The sequence below is a fragment of the Rousettus aegyptiacus genome, unplaced genomic scaffold, assembly GCF_014176215.1.
Source record: "Rousettus aegyptiacus isolate mRouAeg1 unplaced genomic scaffold, mRouAeg1.p scaffold_m13_p_1, whole genome shotgun sequence".
NCBI lineage: Eukaryota > Metazoa > Chordata > Mammalia > Chiroptera > Pteropodidae > Rousettus > Rousettus aegyptiacus.
In genome coordinates, this window is record NW_023416284.1 from 160,242,009 (window position 1) to 160,263,684 (window position 21,676).

Sequence of the window (21,676 nt, forward strand, 5' to 3'; positions counted from 1 at the left end):
AGGCCACTGGAAATGTTTCTAAATAAAGTGGGGGAAGGGAAGCACATTTCCTTGCTTTCTCCAAGTAAATAATACTGATTTTAAAAATGCAAAATTTGACTCTCAGCACTATTGATCCCTATACTATCTTATCGCCTTCAGACATTTTCCAAAAAGTCCACACACAGTTTTTAAACAGGCTACTTCAGTGCCAAAAATTATAATAATAAAATAACAACAACAACAACAAAAAAGTCCTATACTTTCCTATGGAAACAGAAACAATCAAATTTTCAAAAATATTTAGCATTCTGGTATATAAACTATAACCCCCACATTCCTAAATAAAATGGCAAAGATAGAACCTTTGTAATTCTCTACCACAGTAATATGAGAGTAGTGATTCGGAGCAAAACCTGATGTTAAACATAACTATACAATATTACTAATTACAGAGTAATTTTACCAATAAATATTTTGGTTGAGAACTCCTTTGTCATCTTCGCAAGTATTTTTAGTTGAAAGCAAGTGGTTGGGTAGTACACATGGACATGGTTATGATTTTTAAAAATCTATTTTTAAAATCTGGTGACTAGATAGGTTTTCTAAACTCAGTTCTTTAGAACTGGTAATTTGGAAAGGGTAAGCCACAAGAACATTAACATAGAGAAGCAAAGAATCTGACAAGTTCACCAGCTCAGATCAGCACAAAGTTAACTTGGAAATCTCTGAGTGCTCACAATCAGATGGGCCCAGACAATCACTACATATAATAATTGTACTAATTTTTCAAATACAATAAGAGCTATCTGAATTTCCTTGTCTTATATTTGAATAGTTCTTTTTCGGTGAGCCTCTCTTTAGGTGCGTCCCCTAAATCTGCATATTTGCTTCTTTCTACTTGGAATTAAATTTCAGATTTTAATGTACATACCCAGTTGTAAATATACCCAGTTTAATATACAGAGTTGACAATATTCCATAGCAGTTTAAAAATTTTATAAAAGTCAGAAATTATTTTATTAAAATGAAATTCTAGTTTTGTTAAATGATTTTTCTAAATCACTTTTAATTGTTTTGAGCAATCTCCATCCAATTGAGATATTAAGAATTTCAAGTTAGGGGCTCAACTCATCCACATATTTTCTCTGGAAAGTCTTTGCACACAGTGCTGTAATTACTTCAACCAGAGGTAAACAATTAAAAAACTGTTATGACTACGTCTTTCTTAAAGAGAGATATTTAAAAAGGAAAGAAAACGTCCCTTCCCGTTACTCTAAATGAGCAGCCTCTTGTTCTCAGCAGTCCTTCTGCACACAAGACCACTACTGACTTCAGTGGGAATTCTGCCCAAAAAGTGAGGAAGACAGGATAGGATTAAATTAGTCCTAAATCCATGCCATAGTTCCAAGCCATTCTCACTTGAATAGTTCTCCAAAGACCTCCAAAGAGGAGATACCTGAAGTTTGATGGTAGTTTTCAAACTGAATCATCAGATTGATCACTGAAGCTCTGCAGGTGACACAGCCAAGCTCTTTGAAAGTTGTACCAGCCTGATGGATATACTGGGTCGGCCCTTAACGACAATTCAAGATTGCACTGCAATGCAGCCCCATCATTGACTGCAACGCCAATCCAGTAATTTCTCACGGCAATAAACCTGAAAATGGAAACTGAATAGGATTAAGTGCTGTGCTGTGCTATTCGTTTCCCAGTAAAACCTGTTCCAAGCCCAAGATTCTGCGACCAAGAAATTGACTGTTTCGCTCAAGTCCTAAACTCAAGGGGAAATACAATAGGACATCAACTAAAATGCTAATTCTTAATACAGTGTTATAAATAGAGACTATAGAAATAATGGATTCCGGTGAGATAAGAACAAAAACAAGAGGAAAAATAAAGAAGGAACTGAAGAAAATTTTAGAATAAAGGAAAAACTCTTAAGTCAAAAAAAAAAAAAAGAAAGCTGTAACATGAACAAGACAGCAAAAGAACAATGACACACACATGCCATTTCAGATCCAAGAAGTTCAAGAAACTGAGGGAAAGATGTGATTCAGAAAAGAGAAAATATGTCTACAGCTCCTCTAGGTTCCACCTTCCTTTCCACCCATCCCAGGGCTCTTAAAAACAGAGCTAGCGGTTTTGGAGATGGGGAATTCAATTTAAGGAGTCTTCGGGGGCAGTAGGGAGGACTCCACACAGGGACCCCTCCCCCTCCCAAAAAAAAAAACAGACTCTAGGCCAGAGCTCTTTAGATCTCATCAAAAAAAAAAAAAAAAAAAAAAAACCACCCTGACCTCAGGGTAGGTTTGAGATCTTGGGAAGCGTAATGACCGACGTCCCTCCCCAAACTTCCCTTCTGGCTGCTGGGGGCCGCATCTCGGGCTGGGGATAGGGCCCCAGACGCCAATTCCAACTCTGCAGGATCCATTCGGTTCTCCTTTTCATCCTTCCATTGCAGTTCACTTAAAAATTCTCCCAGCCCCGGAGGAAGAATAAATGGCATCTGTAGTGAGATGGCCTGAGTGTCAGAACTGTAAGGATCAGAGTGCAAAACGGCGTTCCTCTCCGCATTGGCGCGGGCGGACACCGGCCGAACCTGCGGGGCGCGTGGGGCTAGCGCGCGGCCCTCGCCGGGCTTCCCGCAGTGCCCACGCGAGCGGACAGCCTAGGGAGTTGCGGAGTCCTCGCCCGCGTGCTTCCCCTGCCAAAATCACCCTCCTGAAGGGCGCCACCGCATCCCGGAGCCCCCGCGCACATCGCCGGGAGCCAAAGGCGGGTGGCGCTCTTGGCTGGGACCGGCTCTCGCGCCGCGGCCCTCGCTCGGGATGGAGCCGGATTCCTCCCCCAGCCGTTCCTGGGGGCCGGGGACGCGCGACCTTGAGCCCACGGCATCCGGAGGAGCCGGCACACTCTTCACCAAACCCCCACCTCTTCCGGATACCACGAGACTCGGCCCCAGCTCTGAGAGAGACGGGGCAGAGAAGGACAGTGGAGCAGCGAAGTGGGGATCCGGCCTGGAGCAACAGGACCCGGACCCGGGAGAGAGAATGGGGTCCGGTAGAGAAGAGAAGAGAGAGGGAGCTGCAGAAAATCCCAAAGCCGGCCTCCCTCCCCCCGGCGGGACCGTCCCGCCACCGCTTCCTGCCCGAGATCAGCTTCCCAGCTGCAGCAAGAGGAAAAATCCGAGCCGCCCATGCAGCTCCGTAGGGACTACTCAATCGGCCCGGGCTCCCCGGCCCCAGACCCGCCATTCCGCAGCCCCGCATGCCTCCTTACCCAGACACCGCACCTCGCGAGCTCGCTCGCGCAGGGACCAGTCCACCTTCAGCCCCAGCCGCTGGGCCGCCGCGCCCGCCTCCTCCCTCCGCTAGGTTTCAAATTGAAATTCCCTGGCTGGGGCCGTCAGAGGACTCGGCGCGCCAGCCCCGCCCCCTCGCGGCGGAAGCCCCTCCCGCGCCCCCGCCGGACGCGCCCCCGGCGCGGAAACCCCCTCGGGCCGCGCCACGCCCCCGCGCTGGCGGGGGTGGCCCTTCCCACGGGATTCGCTAGGAGCGGTTGCCGAGTACCCCAGGCTGGAAGGATCTCTTGCTCTCAGAGCTACCCTGGATAACGACTGTTAATGACTGTGTGCAAGGCGTTCTTACCCGCGAATCCCGATCGTAAATATCCTTTTATCAACTTAACAACATTATTTCTACAAAGTGAATTCATTGACTAAACCTTATTGAATATCTATTTAGTGGCAGAAGCTAAGCCCTGGAAACACGAAATTAAGGAAAACTGGGTGCCCTTCAGTCTAGAGTGGAAGTTCTTTCACAGAGAGTGTATCGGAGAACCATTTATTCTTCCTATGGGATGGACAGAAGGAACTGGGGAAACCCCAGGGAAGAGGGGAATTTATGCTGAACCCAAAGTGTGAATAAGATTTCTCCAGTTGTGACCTGGGAGCCTGGATTACAGAACAGGACATGGCTGAAGAAGAAGCTGGAGACCTAGATCAAGGCCAATTGTGAAAAGACACACACAAACAGTAAGTCCCTGTCCTTTTGTGTAATTACACCGCTTTCTCTCGGATTCTGTTTATTTCATCTTTTCTGAATGTTGGCATGTGGAAGGAGATGTGCAGGTCATTGCCTTCAGTGTCTACCACACATGCACCTTTTGTCCTTTGCCTCCTCCCATGTCTACTGAGGTCTTTATTGACTCCATCTCGGCCAGAGTAAAGTCTTTTCTTTCCTAAACATAACCTTTTCTAAAATTAACAATGTCAAGTAAAACCTCAGTTACAATACCTTCCATGTGTATGATGCATTTCAGTTGACAAAGCACATTCATATATTTTATCATTTAATCTTCACAATAACTTTATGAAAAAGGCAAGGCAAATATTATCTCCATTACATCAAAAGGAAAATTAAGAGCTGGGAAGATAATTTGCCCAGGTCCTGTTAGTAAGTAATAAAAATAATAATAGCTACCATTTATTGCATGCTCTAAGTGCTAGGCATTATTCTAGGTCCCTCACTGTGTGTTAATTTACTTAATCCCTCATATGCTAAGTACCCAAATTAAACGTAGTAGGGTACACTAATACAGAGAGGAATACTCAGGAATTTTACCAGACAACACTATTAGGAACCTTCAGGTAGATATGCAATGAAAATCGGGATCCCTCATTTTCACAGGACTTAAAACTAACTATATATTTGTTAAAAATAAATTATTAAAGAGAGTCCCTAAAGTTTCTAAGCTTTAGGACTTACAAAACTTTGATCTATTCCTGATGGAAAATAATAGCAAAATAATAGCATAAATGGAGGCACGATTAATAAAATATACATACAGTATGCCCTTATCATAGGTAATGATATTCGTACTATATTCTCTGTTGAATCATGTGAATCACTTCTGTATGCCACCTTTTTTAAGAGGAATATTGACAAGCTAAATTAGATCCATAAATGAGTGACCTTGATAATGTGAGATCCAGCAAGATTTAGCCTAAAGAGATGATTAAAGATGATGCAAATGTTATCAAATGTCTAAAGGGTATTATGTAGAAGAAGAATTAGACTCTGTCCTTTGGACACAATCTTACTTGGCCCTAACATTTCAATAGAATGGAGCAGATTTGGTGAGGACCTGGCAAGAATTGAAGGTAGAAAATTAAAGTTCCATGAATTCTAAGGAAGCGAAGAAAACAGGTGGAATATGGTACCATACAGATGTAAACAAACAACAGGTGGTAATCCAGCCAAGCAAGGAGGTCTTGACAGGAAGCAAAGAGGGGCCCAAATAGACAAGCAGGACAAAGTCCTGAACAGGTGAGATATCCAGTAATTTAGACAAGCTGGAACACTGACAACATGGGGCACAACTACCAGGCTGTGGTTCAAGGTCAGAAATGAATCCCCAGGAAAGAGACTGATAAGAGCAAGGCTGGGTCTTCCCACTGGACAAACTGGATTAACAGGCAAGGGACTGACACAAGGAACAAGACAATCTATATACCATCCTGAGAGTCACCACATCCAAATTTAGCATCACAACCTTAATCCTGAGCACCACCTTCAAGTAAAGTCAGTCTGGCAATTTGGACTAGAAATGTATTTAGGACTCCTTTAGTGCTCTTTCTTACCAACTCACTCACACAGGCATGTTCCTGAGAAATCTTGATCTCAGGATACGGTGATTCTTTCTTTTATCTTTGTGCATTCTGGGTGCCAAACTCAACCAGGTGGAAGTATTGGAGTGTCTCTGGTTGAGAACCTGCCCTTCTTTTACCACAGGTGGGAAGACTTGACAATTCACTCTCATGTTCTGTCAGATTCGGATGATCTCCAACTTCACTGGGAATGCATGAATTTCCAGTTCCACTACCATAAGAAACAGAGACACCACACAAATGCCAGCAGGAGTCACACTATCACCTGGCCAATTCTTGGTTCTGATTAAAGTTCTTTGTGGCTTCATAATCCCAAAACTTAATGACAGTCATTTTATTGCTCATGATTCTTTAGGGTAGGCATTCATTCCGGGCTCAACAGGATGGCTCATCTCTTCTCTACGTAGTGTTAGCTGGGAGGCTGAACTCTGGATGAAGTTTCCAAGATGGTCTCACTCACATGTCTGGCAGTTGACACTGCCTGTCAACTGGGGAGTTGAATTTTTCCTTCACATGGACTCTTACCTTTCAGGACCTCTCTCTTTTCATGTGGCCTCTTAGCAGAATAGCCCAGACCTCTTTAAATGTCACCTGGCTCCTGAGAGGATGAGAACAAAAGCTACAAGGTCTTTAAGGCCTAAACCCAGAAGTCACACAGCATCACTTATGCCCAATTCTTTTGGTCAAAGCAACTCAGAGAGCCAGCTCCAAATCAAGGAGAGGGAGTCATAGACTTCACCACTTGATAGGAAGGGTGGAACGTATGTACAGTGATGGGAAGAATTGTTGGCAGCCATTGTGGTAAACAATTCACCACAGAAGCCATATTTTTCTAGTCTAGTATTAGAGTCTGTCCTCAAGCAACCCTTCTCTTTTCCATCTGCAGTTAAATTTTCTACAGGTCTTCCTCAAAAGCATCGCATACCCCTTTTTCAATCTAAGTCTACTGAGTGATGATAATCTCTTTTTGAAAGGCCACTCCCAAATATTGCTAATAACAGGAATAAGCATCTCAAGCCTGCCAAACTGAGGTATTCCCTCAATTGTATTTGTTGTCATGCCATGCACACACCCCTGCTTCGTATGGCTCGCTGACAGAGAAAGAAGCCTGGACATGCTGCTTTCCCATAAGCTGTAGCAAAATCTCCACAGTTGCTCTCCATGGGATCTCATGGTCCATTGCTCCCTAGAACTGGAAGCAGAAATAGGATAGGTCCAATAAAAATCCCCCCAAAAAGCTACATTGAGGGGAAGGGTGAAACAAAGACATATTATTTCCGTTTAACAATCTAAGTATCATTATATACCAGACCTCATGCCATGCTCTGGACATACAAAAATGGATCATGTATTGTCCCTGCTATGGCAGATTTCACAGTCTGGTAAATAATATAGCTGGTAAAGGGAATCAGGAATTCTGGATTTTCTCTGTGCCTAAAATTTTCTTCACTACTAGAACAGACAACACATAGTCTCTGCCAGTTATGTAGAATATATATGAAATATAAGGATAAAACAATGTTTCTTGATATCAGTATACAAGCATCATTGAATCAGTCTTATTTTATACTAGTTCAATTCAGGTAATAACACAGTCTATAAAAGTTTATATTTGACCAATTCTCATTGATAAATAAAGAAAGGTTATAAGGCCTCCATGTGTGCCTGCTCTTCAACAGGAAAGGGGTTAGAGAGGTCAGAAGGGAAGTCTCCAGGCTCATTCTCAGAAATAAACCTAGAGTCTAAGGAAAAGAAGAGTCAGTAGAAAGAATCTTATGGGCATGGATCCCCATTTTGCAGGTAATAGGCAGATGTCCTGCTATGGGAAATGGTTGAGACAGAACAGCAGACTTTAATGGCAATGGATTGGCATGTGACTCCCCCCACAGGTCTGTGGTTAGTTGACCTGCAGCTGCTAAGCTCTTTCCCACAAGTGACTGGAGGGAAAGCTTAGTCAGGTGAAAGAGAAACACTGTACTTCCAGTTCCCACTTAATTAGATGTGGGTATTGGAAAAGCAAAATGACCTTGAAACAGCATCATTGCACTTTGCTGGACAAGCAGAAACACCACAATACAATGGAGAACTTCTCATGTGCCATGATAGTGAGAGGCAAATTCTTTGGGCGCACTGTGAGGAACACTGCCTGTGGAGAATAATTTGTAAGTGGCCTCAGCAAAAAGTGGTAAAAACAAAACTAAACAACAACAACAAAAGACTGAACAGCAATAATAGTAGCAGCAGAAGAAACTGTTGAATAAAAAGCACCAGGAGAAAAATTAGAAGAGCAATCCCCTGGATTATAAGGATTTTGCTAGAGATATTTACATAACCAAGCCCTGACTGGTCAGTTTGTAAACTAGCCCCTGGAAATAGTGGAGACAGTGGGATTGGAATTGGAATGTTGTAGTTTCTAAGCAAACAAATAATTCCACTTGGAAAATGGACCATCTTAGGGGGTGGTCCTTAGTTTATTCGAAACAGATGTGTGGTAAAAGGTTGGTATTAGCAAAGTACTGTCCTTCAGTCTGGTTTTGTGTGGTTCCCTGAGACACACGAATATGCTCTACTTATTGAAACACAGTTAGAAAGACAAGGATTTTAAGATTGTATGCAATTGCTTCCTGTGACCCCAACCTCTCCAGAGGACTGTCCTCCAGGAGGGTACAATCACTGGGAAAAAGCACACACCCACAAAATGACAACAAAGGACTACTCAACTATATGCTTCATGAAGGCAGAGATTTAATTTACTTTGTATACCATAGTATTTTAGTTTCAAGCACTGTGGCTCAAGCAGGCTTACCTCAGTAAGCATTTGTTTAAAGGAATAAAAGCATGAACCTAATTGAAAATGGATGAGTTAACTTCTATTCCCCAGATTTTAACAGATCTAGTGTTCAGAGGATCATTGTCAAGGCATACATCTAAAAATGATGAATATAATATTTTAAAAACATTTTTTAAATGCATTACTAAGTTTGATTTAAAAAAAAAAAAAAAGGTAGACATAATCGTAAGAGGCCAAAATCTATGACAACAAGCCAACTCAAAAAGGTAAGCAAATACTGGCACAGGCCTCTACACACACTCATGAAGTTGTGTCGTGCATGAGAGCATTTAATCACAATGAAAAGTTAGGCAATATTTGGGCCTTACTCAGCTCCTCAAGGCTCATATCATGGTACAGACCTGAGTCAACCCCTTTACCCTTTTCAAATTCATCCACCCTTACAGGGTGCCAGCAGAAGCACTGACCTGGCTTTTGCCTGGCATCATCTGCATATCTCTGGAGGTTTTAGGTCTTTGTCTTTAACAGACCATATTATCAGAAGACAGTTAGATCTATAAAGCAATAACATTGGTTAGTATGTTAGAAAAAAAGTCTGCTCTACAGTATGCAAAACAGACCCACACACATATGGTCACTTGACTTATGAGAAAAGTACCACTGTAGAGAAATAGAGAAAAGATGATCATGCCAATAAATGATACTGAATCCACTGGATAGTCATATGGGAAAAAACAATGAATCCTGAGCCATACTTCTTTCTATACTTATAAAACAGCAGTAGCTAAATGTTAAACCTGTGTAAATGGTAAAACAATAAAGCTTCTCTCTATAAGATAATATAAAAGAAAGTCTTCATGATCTTGGAATAGGCAACAATATCTTAAAATTAGCATACACACATATCCACACACACTAAACATAGGAAACAAATTGATCAATTGCACTTCATTAATATTAAAAATGTTTGTGCATTAAACAACCTTTTTAGGAAGAGAGTGAAAGGCAAGCTGGAAGTAAATGTTTGGAATTCATATATCTGACAAAGTATCCTTACCTAATACATATGTATATATAAAATACCTACAAATCAATTTTTAAAGCCTGAAAACTCAATGGAAAATGTCAAAATGACATGGAAACTTCATAAAAACAAGATACTTAAAAGTTCAACAAACATATAAAAAAATGTTCAACATCATTAGTCACCAGTGGAATGTAAATTGAAATCACAGTAGTATACCACTATATACTCACCAGAATAGCTAAAATTAAAAAGAATAACAGTAAATGTTAGGATGGTGAGAGTTCAAATTGCTAAAACCAATTTGGAAAACTATTTGGCAGTGTATACTAAAGCTGATTATATGTATCTTATGTTTCCAATATTCTACTCCAAGGAATATATTCTGAAAAAATGGGTATATAAATGCACCAAGATAGGTATTCAAATGTACATAGCAGTATTTTTGTAATAGCCCAAATAACAGAATATCCACAAACAATATGATTATGTTTTATTCATAAAATCAGTTGTAGTACAATAATGAAAATAAGTGATATATAGCTACGAGCAAACATGAATTTACCTCAAAAATATAATGCTGAATGAAGAAAAGCCAGACACAAAAGAATATGTACAGTGTAATTCCATTAATATGAAGTTCAAAAACAGGCAATCAATGAAGATGGTTAATTTTGCTGTGGAGTAATGACTGACAGAGATTTCTAGGGTACTGACTGATTTATTCCCTCATGTGGGTAGTGATTACACAGATTACAAAAATTCATTGAGTAGTAAACTTATGATTTATGTACTTTTCTGCAGTTTTAAGATATTGCCTATTCTTTAAAACAAAGAAATCAAATGTTTAAAAATTTCTCTCTCACTTTCAGTCACAAGTCTTTTTATTTGTTTCCAAATCAAATCCCTTCCTCTTAACTTCAAACTCCAGTATTTGAAGTGTAGCCATTGTCTTTGAGCACCTCATTAATATTTATACACCTTTTTTTTAAATTAGCTCCTCACCTTTCACTAACTTTTTACTATTCATATATCCAACCTACAGATCTAGATATTTTACTTCCTACTTCACAAATTGTCATTCGCTTTGATGTTATCTCAAGTCTAATTAAATTGTTTAGCTCTGTTACCAGTGGTCTGTGAGTTGACAAGACACTGCACTTGATCCGTATCCTTTGATGTCAATAAGCCATCAAGTTTGTTGCCCAATTGGTAAACATTCGAAGAAAGAGATACGAACATGGGAAGTCATTTTGTCATTATTTCTATTTCATTTCCTTTATAATCTTACAGAAAAGTCTATAATCCTGTATTTATTATGAGACTATAACCATGTAAACTACTTTGAAGTTATAACTTCAAAAAGATTTTCAACATCATGAGGTCTAACAGGGCAGAGGAGATTTACTTTATTATAAATCTTATTTAATCGGCAAAGAACTTTGATAATTTACAAAGTTTCTAAACAAAATTATCTAAACATCTGGAAGCTATTAAAGTAATGAGGAAGTTATGCCACAGTTACATTTAAGAAGATATTTTTATTATAAATTCCTTATAAAGTAAGCCTATGAAAAACAAAACTAAATTACCATTATCATTTTACTCAAATTTTTCATATTAATTGGGCCTCAACATTTAAAAATATTGTGTTTTAAATATAAGATTACTCTTTTGGAGAACAACGATGTAGTGCTTACCTTATGATTGATATATAAATGTTGATTTTAATAATAGCATAAGATAGTATTTGCATATAGTTTGACATATATTAAACATATTAAAATATTATAGACATAGAGGTCAAACAGAGTTAACTTTAAAGTTCAGCTCTGCCACTCACTAGTTGTATGAACTTGGGCAAGATACATCAACTCAGAGAATAGAGATAGCCTTCCAACACAAGATGATTAGGTGAGATAGTACCTAAAGAACCTAGCAAAGTGCCTAGCATTTAGTATACGCCTAATAAACGTTTCTTTCTTTCTTCTCTTCCATTTTGCTTCCTCTTCCCTTTCATCACAGCTGTCAGCATGTTACACTGGTTACACTGGGTTTCCATTTAGGGTCTATGGGGATGGTGAATAAAAGTGTTTAAAAACTTCCCATTTACTTTTTACTTTTCCATTGTCACCGACTGTTTAAAACACTAGAAATCCTCAAGAGGACTATGTGTTTAGGGACAGGCATATAGAGGAAAAGCTGTGAGTATATACTTCCTTTGGCAGTAGGTCATAGGTAAGAAAAAAAAAAAGAAAGCTCTTGCCTATTGAGCCCTATTCTGAGCCATTCAGTACATTAGATTTTATCATATTTGCTCATTTTTATACTCATACTAATCAGATCTGCCTGATTCCAAAGCTCATGTTCTTTTTGCTCAGAAATGTTGTTGTCTACACTTATAGATGTGCCTGAGAGACAGATGATTTTGTATCATGTCTGTAAGAAAATGTGTGTTAAGTTTTAAACCCTTAACTTACAAATGGATGCAGAGGACCAGGATAGATCTGGGTGCGGGGGATGTAGGGAATGTTTAAGAATAAAAACTGAAAGGGAAAGACCCAAGGCATATAAATAAATGAATAGCAGTGTTGCCTGAGAAACTATTCACTGATCCCCTGAACTGTAGAAGACATGAAAACAATAGCTAAGAATGAGAGCAAAGCCTGAGCCCAGGACATACCAAAGTACAAGGCAAACTGGATCAGCATAAGCTGAGCTGTAAATGGAGGATGCATTAAAAGAAGGTTGACAGTTTATCAAAGAACAGTGTGGGATGGATGAAACCAGGTGACTCTTCATTTAAACCCTCAGAATACAGTGGTGCCTCCTCAGATCAGGGATAGCTCCTTAAAGACCATCAGTCAAGCTGGATAATTGGGCTAAAAGGAAGACACTCTATTACTTACAGTCAAATCGCAGCCAGATCCGTTTTCTTTAAGGAATGTTTCTGCTCTTGTAAGCCATGCCTAGCAGTCAGCCATACTTTATTATACACTAGTTTTATGAACAATGATAGGAAGCAGAAGATTTTATAACTCAGTGTATGTAGTTTTCTCTTGGGTATAATATAACTTTATAATGATTCCTGCTAATTAAAAAATGTTTGGGTTAATTATATCTCAATAAAGCTGGGGAAAATTTTTTAGTGTAGCTAGCAAAGTTAAACTAAAACGTTCTTACATTTATCTAAAAAGCGAGTTGCTAAATCATCTAAATAGTGATGATTAACATTATGGATTCTGATCTAGGTTTAAGCTTTTGTTCTTTCCCTTACAAACTGTGTGACTTTAAGCAAATTATTTAATCTTATAAACTTCAGTTTCATCATATGTAAGTATAGACATTATCGATAGTATCTATTTCAATTGGAAATTGACAAACTGAGATGTTAATGTCTTCTAGAACATTTCAATCAGACCAAGTCATCTCGTCTCTTCACTTTTACACTCGTCCCCTATTAGATCCACAGGCAGTGGCTTATTGACTACCTTCACAATATTTCCATGTATATTTTCTTTAATCATCTCCACAACTCCTGCCTTGGACTAACTGCATTGGATAACTGCAGTGACTTCCTAAGTCATTTCAATGTGCTGCCCTTGCTCGTGCCCCTTTCAGGCTTTTTTCAACATTAAATCCAGTACAAGTCTCACCAAATAAAAGTCAGATGGTGACAATTATCTGCTCAACAATCATTTGCCCATAGTTTTCCATGTCATCTGGAAAAAGAAACAAAGTTCTGGTGGTGTTCTCCACGAACTCACAGGATTTGGCCCACCCATGCTTTTCTGTCCTCATCCCTTTGTTCCCCCATCTCTTATTCTACTCCAGCCTCACTGGTCCTCCACGGTCCTCACTAGTTCTTTCTAGAACACACATTCAAACTATCTCAGGTAGAGCCTTCGTACCTGCTGAACCCTCTGCCCAGAATGTTCTTCCTTCAGATATATACAAGACTTGCTCCTTCTCTTCCTTCAGACAGATCTTCTTTCTAATATGACACAATCTTTCTCTCTCTCCCTAACCTCTCTCCCCAAGCCATCTATCTCTCTTTCCCTTCTCTGCTTTATTATTTTTTTTTTCTTGGCTCTTATCATCATATAACATCTTATATATTTTACTTGCTTACCTTTATTTTTTAGCTGTCTCCACTAGAATAGGAGTACCATGGAGCATCAATTCTTATTTGTTTTATATCTAGCCTATAACATAGTGTTTGGCATAAAACAGTTGTTACATAAGTAGATTAGATAGATGACAGACAGACAGACAGATAGATATTGAATCTACAAATAAATGATTGGGAAGCCATGCTGTGGCTCAACCATATATCTATGCTCTTTATGCATAGATACACCTCTTTGGGTGGCATTGCTTCTAGATGAAAATTCATTCCGATATTTAATTCCAGCCAACATGGGAAAACATGGTTCAAGCTATTGTGGTGAAGATTGTCCAAGGTCTTCTTTAGTAGGGAAGGAAAGAGAGGCTTCTATAAGTCCCCAGTCAAGTCAGAAGATAGGGAGGAAATGCAGGGTGCCAGTTCCTCCACTCCCACACACACACACACACACACACACACACACACACACACACAGCAGAGTCACTATTGGTAGATAAGGGTCATACATTGGGAGAAAGGAGGACCCTGATTTGGAATAACCAAACATTATTCCAATATTAATGTCTTCCTTAAATTCATATATTGAAACCCTAACCCAGTGTGCTGGTATTTAGAGATGGGACCTTTTGGAGGTAATTAGGATTAGATGAGGTTATGAGGATGGGATTCTGGTCTGAAAAGATTAACATCCTTATAGAAGGCACCAAAGAGGTTGCTGCCTCTCTCTGCACCCCTACTGAGGAAAGGCCAGATGAGGACACAGTAAGAAGGCGGCCATCTCCAAGCCAGGAAGAGAGCTCTCACCAGGAACTGACCCTTTCAAATTTGATCTGGGACTTCCAGCCTCCAGAACTGTCAGAAAATAAATTCTGTCATTTAACCCTCCCCGCCCCCCAAGCTATGATATTTTGTTGTAATAGGCCAAGCAGACTAAGATGTTCTGAGTACTTTACTCACATTCAAAGTAGAGCCTGAGTAAAATAAGAAAGGAAAGAGAGCCAATAAAAGCATGCTATCTTGACGGGACCTTCCAAAGAATCCCAGAATTGCCTGGTAAGGAAAGAAAGAGGGGAGCATTTTACACAATATATAGCTCCTGTCCCACACTGGCCAAAGGCTGTTCCCTTATACTTCCAGTACACACTTCCTTGTATGCTAGGTAGGCTATGGTAGACATCCCATCTTATACTCTCTCAGAAGCCTCGAGTTAAAAAATGGGAGTTAACAAAGCAGCTGAGGCAAGATTCTATGAGGTGATAACTGCATGAAGCTATTTGCTACAGTGATGGAATAAAAAATGAGCAAACGGATGTGAGGCAGAGAACAAAAGATGTTCAGTACAGGCAATTTCTGGAGATTCTAGTCAAGCCTGTGATTTCTAGCTCCTATTCTTAAGGTCTGGTCACAGCCTTCGCCTGAAGATCTTCCCTCTGTTTCAACCCTTGGATGGCCTGAGTTTGATTTTATTAAGAGACCTGATAGGTTTTCTCACAATACACTTTCTAGCATACTATCCACAAGCGACACAGTTTTGGAAATACTGATGTGTTCGGTAATTTTACATACCAACTTGACTGGACCACAGGATGTCCAGATATTTGGTTAAATGCTATTTCTTGGTTTACCCCATGGGGGTGTTTCTCAATGAGATTAGCATTTGAAACTGAAGATCAAATAAAGCAGAGCGCCCTCCCTAATGCAGGCGGGCATCGCATAGTTCTGTTGAGGGCCTAAGTAAAATTAAAGGCAAAAGAAAGGCAAATTTGCTTTTCTTGCCTGACAGTTGAGCTGGGACAGTGATCTTCCCTTGCTCTCAGACTGGGACTTCTTTTATCATCACTCCCGGTCCTCAGACCAAGACTACGCCAGCAGCTCTCCCGGGTCTCCAGCTTGCTGACTGCAGGTCGTGGGACTCCTTGGCCTCCACAGTTGCATGAGCCAATTCCTTACTTAAAAATCTCATAGACATATCATATGTATATATCTCCATCTTATTGGTTCTGTTTTTCCGGAGAATCCTAACTAATACACAAGGTCAGTTATTTAGAAAACAGAAAACAAAAATAGGAGCCAAGTACAGAGAGTTTTATGGGAAGCAATTCAACCTCCAGACAATATAAAGTTAAGAACTGTGACAAATCTGGAGGTAGTAGATCATTGTTTTTCATCTTTTAGTATGTAGTCGTTCATATCCCTTCTCTACCAATTGCTGAAATTACTCATCTAAGGAGAGTTAGGTCTGCTCCATCCAGATATACAACCCATAAAACACTTTATTGTCCTTCCAACTCTTGGTATGGAAATAGTTAAAATTTTTACCATTTAATGTTATGTTTATTTTGATATTTTATTATATTCCCAGTATCCTTCATGGTCATCTACAATTTATTTTCTTTCATAGGTGGTAATTTCACTGTTGAAAGATTGACAAGGTATGGTCTACTGCCTGTTTTTGTATGGCCTGTAAGCGAAGAATGTTTTTTTTATATTTTAAATGGATTTTAACAAATCAAAAGAATAATATTTTGTGACACTTGAAAATTATATGAAATTCAGATTTCAGTGTCCATAAATAAAACTTTATTGGAATACAGCCATATCCATTCACTTATGTATTATCCGTGGCTGCTTTTGCAATATGATGGAGAGTTCTAGCTGCAACACAGACCATATGGCCCCGAAAAGCCTAAAATATTCCAAATACCATATGGCCCTACAAAGCCTACAATATTTACAATCTGCCTATTTACAGAAAACGTTTATTGACCTGTGTCCTAGATGGCAGACGGATGCTTACTTAGTTTCCTTTGTGTATTATCCAGCCTCTCTAATGAAGATAATAATTCATATGTGTCACTAGCATTGGTTTTTTGACTAGGCCACTCAAAATCTATTAGATAGGAAAAGGTTTTACTAAATTGTTTTATATCTTTCACTAATCTAGTGCATAGGGTATACGTAATAAATGTTTCTTAGATTAATTAGTAAGTGAATGATACTGGCGAATCTGACAGCATGTAGCCTCCTGCTTCATATCTGCACACATACTTCATATCTATATCTGATATTATGAACTCTCTCCTAACAGATTTACAGAATGTTAAAGTCTGTTCAGGGGAAAGTACACTGTTATTAGAGATTGTGTCATAAAGTGACAGAACTAGAAGGGAAACATTTCCTACAGCTGCCAACTTTAAGCAGGACTTTATTTGAATCACTCTCAAAAGATAAGTTTCCTCATTATAATTTGTCCGGAGACATTTTACAACTTCTGGTGGTTAGATATTTCAGAATGTCACAACCAAATTCTAAAAAGTACTTCCTGTTCTTTAGTTTAATTATTTCAGCAGTAATATAAGCGTATTTTTAATGCCATTCATTCAATAACTTTAGAAGCAACACTTACCTTAAAGTGTTTCCTTTCTTCTTGTCATGTTATTTGAGGATAATGCTTATTATATTTTTATGTTTTTAAAAGTAACTACCACCACTACCATCCCTAGTACTCACTCTGATATGGATTAATAAATTGTGATAGTAAAATATTGGACTTGAAGTCTAAAATTAAGGTATGAGGCCTGGTGCCTATAATACAGAGGATGTTTGGTCCCTTTCTTTGTGAAGCTGAATGATTTACTTTCTCTTAGCCTCAGTTTCTTTATCTATGAAATGTGAGAAGAAAATACTTTCTAGGTGGATGTTTTTGAAAACACTCACTAATCCTATGAAACATTATATAATTGCAAATTATTATGGAAGAATGAGAATTCAAAATAAAAGAAAATCTTTTGCAAGTGACAGTAAATTAAAAGGTCAGAGAATGAACATTTGCCATTGTCCTCTCCCCACCCACCATGAGATTTCGAAGTGAGAGAGTTTACCTGATAAATGCAGACCTCTGGGTCTATACTGTAGTTCAGTCTCTTCATTCAGGTCAATGGCACTTCATCCATGACTCCCAATGAATTCCAAATGAGGGTCCTGACTTGTGTTGAAATTTGCATTGGAGCTTTTTCAGAACAAGCAAACAAAGAATTTATTTTTTGTGTGTTCTTCATTAGAGGTAATAATGGATTGTCAATCAAATATAGCAAATTACTTTGCCCAATGGTATAATAGATTTTTCTAAACAGGTGTTTTATATTTGTTTGTTTGTTTGTTTGTTTGTTTTAATCAGAGGTTAAGAGAGCAGCATAGTTCTGGCTATTTTGTACTAGAATGAGAAGACTGAGGGAGAAAGTTTCCTCTATATAGGTATTATTTATTTCAAACCTCAGGAAAAAAAATAGTATTTGGTTTAAACTTTTATAAATACATTTTAGTGTTTACTTTTCATAAAAGAAATATAATTTTGCATTAGAAGTAAATTTAAGACTTTGTTTTGTTTCTGTTTATCTTTGGTTTGAGGGCACTGTTTTGGCTGGTTAGTGAGATGTTTGTCCCAAATACTCAATTTGCGGTTTTAATATGAAAGCAGCCACAGACAATAAGTAAATGAATGGGCATGGATGTAATTCAAAAAAAAAAAAAAAAACCACCAAAAAATTATATTTACAAAACAAATAACCAGCCTATAAGCTCTAGTTTTTGATTCTTGTTTTACAGTCATAAGTAAAGACCACAAGAAACAGCTTATTTTTACCCAAAATGGTAAGCAGCACACTGGAGTCCCGGTCCAGGGTTATATAAAATCTCCAGAGCGCTGTCACAATTTCATCCACAGGAAACTCTATAGTCTTGCCATCCCACAGGACTTCACACTGGTCCACTATGGTAGTGACATAATGATGATTGGACCAAGTGAGAAGAATTCACAAGTATTCTTTATGTTCCTTAAGCATGTGCCAGAAGTGGGAGATAACTCCCAACAAACTTTAGAGCCTGCCAACTTGGTAAAGTGCCTAGAAGTCCAATAATTCAAGACATGTCAAGTTATCTGAGAGAAAGATTAAATTTCAGCAACTTGCATCCCCCGTCACTAAGAAACTATCCCTAATGCATACTATATAAGTCTCAGAAAAATTACCTAACTAACCTTGAGGATAGTGAGTCATATATTGTTTGTTGGTAGTTAGCACCATTTCCATTTCCTTTAATACTCTCCCTTTCATTGCAGGGGCTGGATGAATGAGAACTACATTTTCTATAGTCTCTTGCCAGGATTCCACATCCAGTTTAGATTCTGCTAATGAGATGTATATATGCTTGAATTAGAAGGCAGAAGAGAAGTCGAAGTCATTTCCCTTTCTCCAGAAGCACCCAGTAGTGGACATGTGAACTGAAGACGTGATTTTCTGCAACTTCCACATTCCTGTGCCAGCATTTCACCCCAGGGCTGCTGGGCAACCATGATTATTGATTTCAGTTTCTTGCTTATCTCCCTGACCTCTGCATGATAGCAAGAAGTTTCAGATTCGGTTTTAGTGAATCTGAAAGCTGACGGCAGCTCCCTTGACTCTGCTTAAGTCCTTTCAAAGTTTATAAGTACCTACTTCTTGCATTAAATGCCTTTAGCTTTAAAATTTTAAATTGGTTTCCATTTCCTTGATTGAGTCTTAACCGCATACAGGAACAGGAACTAATTCATTTTTGCATTTTCTATAACACTCAACAAACATTTGTTGATGGAATGCAGCAGGATGACTGACTAGATCTTTTGTATAGCATATTCTAATCATTTTGTCATGAAGCCTTTTGTAGCATTGTTATATTTCTTATAAATGGGGCAGATCATTATTGTCTGTGTCTAAACCTCAAACAAACTAGTCTTCCTAAGGGATTAGTACAGAGTATTATCGCTCACTGCCATCTGTCTGACTGATATAAAGAAATAAACAAGATATTAGTTGAGATAAATAGTCCTTGCCATTTTAACACTGTACACGATTTGATCCTGTGTTTTGGGGCCACTTGGGTACCATCTCTCAAGAATAGCCTCAAGAGATAGATAATAGTAAAATGTTGTAAAAGAATTAGAGACTGATATATTTTGAATATTTGTCTTTTTTTTTATTAACAGCTGATCGAGATATAATTCACATACCATACAGTTCACCTATTTAGAGTGTACAATTCAATGGTTTTCAGTATATTTACAGATTTGTGCAACTGTCACAATCTAATTTTAGAACATTTTCATCTTTCCAAAAAGGAACCCTGTAACCATTAACAGTCAAATTCACCCTCATGATCTGCCCCCCAACCCCAGGTGCCCAGCTGTAGGCAAACACTTGGATAAGGGTCTCTAACCAAATATATGGTTTGCAAACAGTCTCATTTTATGGGTTGTATTTTCACTTTCTTAGTAGTGTCATTTGAAGTACAAAAATTTTAAATTTTGATGCAGCCAATTTCTTTTTTTTCTTTTGTTACTTAGGCTTTTAGTGTCCTATTTAAGAAATACTTGCCTAACCCAAGGCACAAAGATTGACTCTTATATTTTCTTCTCTCCTAAGAGCTTTAGAATTGTCCTTGTTCTAAATATAATTTATTTAATAATATATTTCTATAATTTAATCTTTGTAATAACTGGGCTTAATCACCAGCTCTCAAAATTCCTAAAGCTTAACAATTGGCTTTCACAGTGTATATGAGCCAGCTCTAGGATACCACTGATGCTAAAAATGTCGGTGCTGGGTAGTCCTAGAAGAAAGAAAAGCTAAAATTCTGCTGTTGGAATTGATAGGGAGAGGAAAGAAGCTGCTGGTCACTTACTCATATAGCAGGGGTGTCCAGGGGAATCTAAGTCTGTTCTGAAAACCGGTCTTCCTAAAGACAACTAGAAAATTAATCTAAAGCTAATCTCACGGGGAATCTCAAGTTAGTTCCAGAAACTGCAGATAAGACATATCAGTAAGAAGGGGATTCCTTTGGACTAACTCAGAAGACAAGTCGAGTGCTGGCAGCAGTAAGTTGTCCTATATTCTGTAAAACTCCTTAGGAGAGTAGGACATGGGGAAATAGATTCTAGCCTCAGAGAAAGAGCACTGGTAGGAAATAACTGTGATAGTGGACCCAAGTCATTAAATGGTGCTCAGAGCGAGGTTCCCACACTCTATCCTAGATAAATCACCAGTCTTTGCAGAGTATGAAAGCCAAGTCAAATGATACTAACTACTCTGGACTACACCCAAATGGATTGGTAAGAAATATTAAAACTCGGAGGAGACACTGCCGAGAATACCAGATTTCAGAGCTAGCAGGAATGAAGGATTAAAGGATATCTGGTTCTGATAGAATATCATTTGAGATATTGTGAATGACTTTCCCTCGCCACACCTTTTTGTCTGACCTCTTGCTGCCAAAAAATAATTAGAAATGCTGGATAAACTATGTTAAAATATTTGTAAAGGCTTTATGGATCAGGCAAAAATGTAAGTAATCTGTGGAAACAACAAAAAAGAAAAGGAAAAGACTCCTGAAAAGTATGGTTGAAAAAAAGATATCTATAAAAAGTAACCTTACAGGGTGATCTGATCATAAATTCCTAACTGGGTGGGGTCATGGCGGGTAGTCACAACCCAGGCATATAATTTCTTGAACAAAAGGTTTATTTTCACCTTAAGCAAGCCCTGTCCTTCATTTTTGTGCATTAACACACCTTTGAAGTGCTCCCTTTCAGACCCCTCCTTCTAAAACATAACCACCATTTCGAAAGCAAATAATCTTAGCTATTCTGTGTAATCCAATCCCTGCCTCGCTTTCTCCCACCTTCACACAATCTTGCTTACTTTCCCTTCTTAATTTCAAATGCATAGAAGAAGCTGCAAAACTGTTATTCTCAGGAACATTTGAGATCTTGCCACCTAGCACATATCATCAGTTTGGCTCAAATAAACTCTTATAAAAATTCATCCGGGTTTAGACGTTTCTTATGTCGACGGAGGTAAGTAATCTGTGAAGCTGGTTTTTACCCTAAGGGTCAACTTAAGGGACATTAAGTTTATATGAAAATTACATAGTGTGCAGAGGATAGCAGATAAAGCCAAGTATTTATAATAATTCACTACATATATCTGAGAGTCTAATGAACAACACACTCAGTATAAGAGTGAGCAAGAAATAAATCTACCTTAAAGATCTACC

General features: G+C 38.7%; 2 protein-coding genes and 1 long non-coding RNA gene across 11 annotated transcripts in view; 1 reads left to right on the forward strand and 2 right to left on the reverse strand.

Annotated features, from left to right (window-relative positions):
* Nucleotides 1-3,255, reverse strand: part of LOC107497026 — a 33,761-nt gene extending 30,506 nt beyond the window's left edge. Inside the window, exons 1-2 of the mRNA XM_016118379.2 lie at nucleotides 2,280-3,255; nucleotides 1,439-1,639 (exon numbers count right to left, since the gene is read on the reverse strand). Of these exons, the coding sequence (XP_015973865.2) occupies nucleotides 2,526-3,251 (726 nt within the window). The 5' untranslated portion in view covers nucleotides 3,252-3,255 and the 3' untranslated portion in view covers nucleotides 1,439-1,639; nucleotides 2,280-2,525. The remainder of the gene's footprint in view (nucleotides 1-1,438; nucleotides 1,640-2,279) is intronic.
* Nucleotides 1-3,386, reverse strand: part of EPB41L2 (erythrocyte membrane protein band 4.1 like 2) — a 191,727-nt gene extending 188,341 nt beyond the window's left edge. For 8 of the 9 annotated variants that reach the window (XM_036221723.1, XM_036221717.1, XM_036221697.1 and 5 more), the window contains exon 1: nucleotides 3,262-3,386. The gene's annotated coding sequence lies outside the window, so the exon portion shown is untranslated. The remainder of the gene's footprint in view (nucleotides 1-3,261) is intronic. The other variant, XM_036221670.1, reaches the window with a different exon arrangement.
* Nucleotides 3,387-3,492: 106 nt separating this feature from the next.
* LOC118602998 lies at nucleotides 3,493-19,120 on the forward strand. The gene is made up of 2 exons (XR_004951072.1): nucleotides 3,493-4,015; nucleotides 18,708-19,120. It is a non-coding gene; the product is annotated as an uncharacterized LOC118602998 (long non-coding RNA).
* The last annotated feature ends 2,556 nt before the right edge of the window (nucleotides 19,121-21,676 follow it).